The following is a 1,445-nucleotide window of genomic DNA, read 5'->3' on the forward strand; positions in this document are numbered from 1 at the left end:
CCCTTTTTCCCCGAGGTGCACGATGAGATAAAGAAGTCGTGGAATGCGCCTCTCAGCAGTCGAGTGCACAACCCGGGATCCTCCCTCCTGTCTTCAGTGGACGGCGCTGACCAAGTGGGGTATGTTAAACTTCCCCCCGTGGAAGAAGCCGTCGCTGCCCATCTCTGTCCTTCAGCCGCGGTGAACTGGAGAGTGAGAAACGCGTCTCTCCCCTCTAAACCTTGCCGCACCATGGAAACAAACTTCGCCGACAAGGCTTTCTCAGCGGCAGGCCAAGCAGCGTCAGCACTGCACGTGGTGGCGATACTCCAGGTGTATCATTCCAAGCTGTTCAAGTCTCTGGATGAGGACGGGCCGGACCCTGAAGTGTTCAAAGAGCTCCGACGCACCACGGATCTGGCCCTCAGAGCAACGAAGGTGACAGCTCGAACGATCGGCCGCAACATGGGGAATCTTATGATGCTAGATCGTCACCTGTGGCTTACTCTGACCGAGTTAAAGGACTCGGAAAAAACGGCCCTTCTGGACGCTCCCATGAAACCCTCAGGTCTCTACGGAGCAGCGGTAGAGATATTAACGGAGCGCTTCGTTGAAGCACAGAAACAGTCGAAGGCTATTAGCCAAAGCGCAGTGGTGTGAACTCTCCTGCGCGTTCCCGCTCCTCCTCAGCGCAGCACGCGGGAAGACCGCATGCCTCTTCTGCTGCTGTTCAGCGCGAACATGAGCCGGCGGTGAGACCAAGACAGCCTTGGCCGAAGCGTCATCATGGCTCGAAGTGCCAGAGACCCCGCCCTGACAGAGACTGCAGGCCACCGGCACCGGAATCAAAGCTGCATTCCTGATGCTGTCTCTCGGAGGAAGAAATCTGCACACAGCGCCGAAGACGAGCCACTGAAAAAGTCTGCTCGCTCCGCTGTGTGTTCACCCCGCCTGCCTGCCTGTTGCGGGCGGCGAGAGCAATTGTCGTGTTTGTGTTTTGACTGTTCCACTATGCAGTGCAATAAAGTCGAAAAACATACAAAACTCACCTCAATATCAAAGCAATTCTCCTCCTCTCACTCCCCTCTCCCCCATCACTCACTCTCACACTCGTATGGTATTAAACTCCCCGCCCCCCAACGGCGAGTTATCCCTCACGGTGTGCAGTCCGCCTTGCCCGCTGTCACAGTTCACAGAAGCGTGGCAGGTACTGCCAGGGGTATCAGAGTGGGTTATGAAATCAATAAAGAACGGCTACACGCTTCAGTTCTTCCGCAGGCCGCCCCGTTTCAACGGTGTGTTAATGTCCACTGTACGGGAGCAGAATGTCTCAGTTCTGCGAGAGGAAATACACAACCTCCTCGCAAAACGCGCTGTAGAGACAGTGCCCCTAGCAGACCGCGAGAGCGGCTTCTACAGTCGCTATTTTCTGGTACCAAAGACGGCGGACTCCGCCCAATCTTGGA

General features: G+C 56.0%; 1 protein-coding gene across 1 annotated transcript in view; it reads right to left on the reverse strand.

The window, feature by feature from the left end:
• Positions 1-1,169: 1,169 nt before the first annotated feature.
• The window catches only part of LOC107749733 (low affinity immunoglobulin gamma Fc region receptor III-like), a 2,776-nt gene continuing 2,500 nt past the window's right edge, over positions 1,170-1,445 (reverse strand). The window contains exon 5 of the mRNA XM_016564880.1: positions 1,170-1,189. Within this exon, the coding sequence (XP_016420366.1) occupies positions 1,170-1,189 (20 nt within the window). The remainder of the gene's footprint in view (positions 1,190-1,445) is intronic.

The sequence above is a fragment of the Sinocyclocheilus rhinocerous genome, unplaced genomic scaffold, assembly GCF_001515625.1.
Source record: "Sinocyclocheilus rhinocerous isolate Xijiao unplaced genomic scaffold, SAMN03320098_v1.1 scaffold9861, whole genome shotgun sequence".
Lineage (NCBI taxonomy): Eukaryota > Metazoa > Chordata > Actinopteri > Cypriniformes > Cyprinidae > Sinocyclocheilus > Sinocyclocheilus rhinocerous.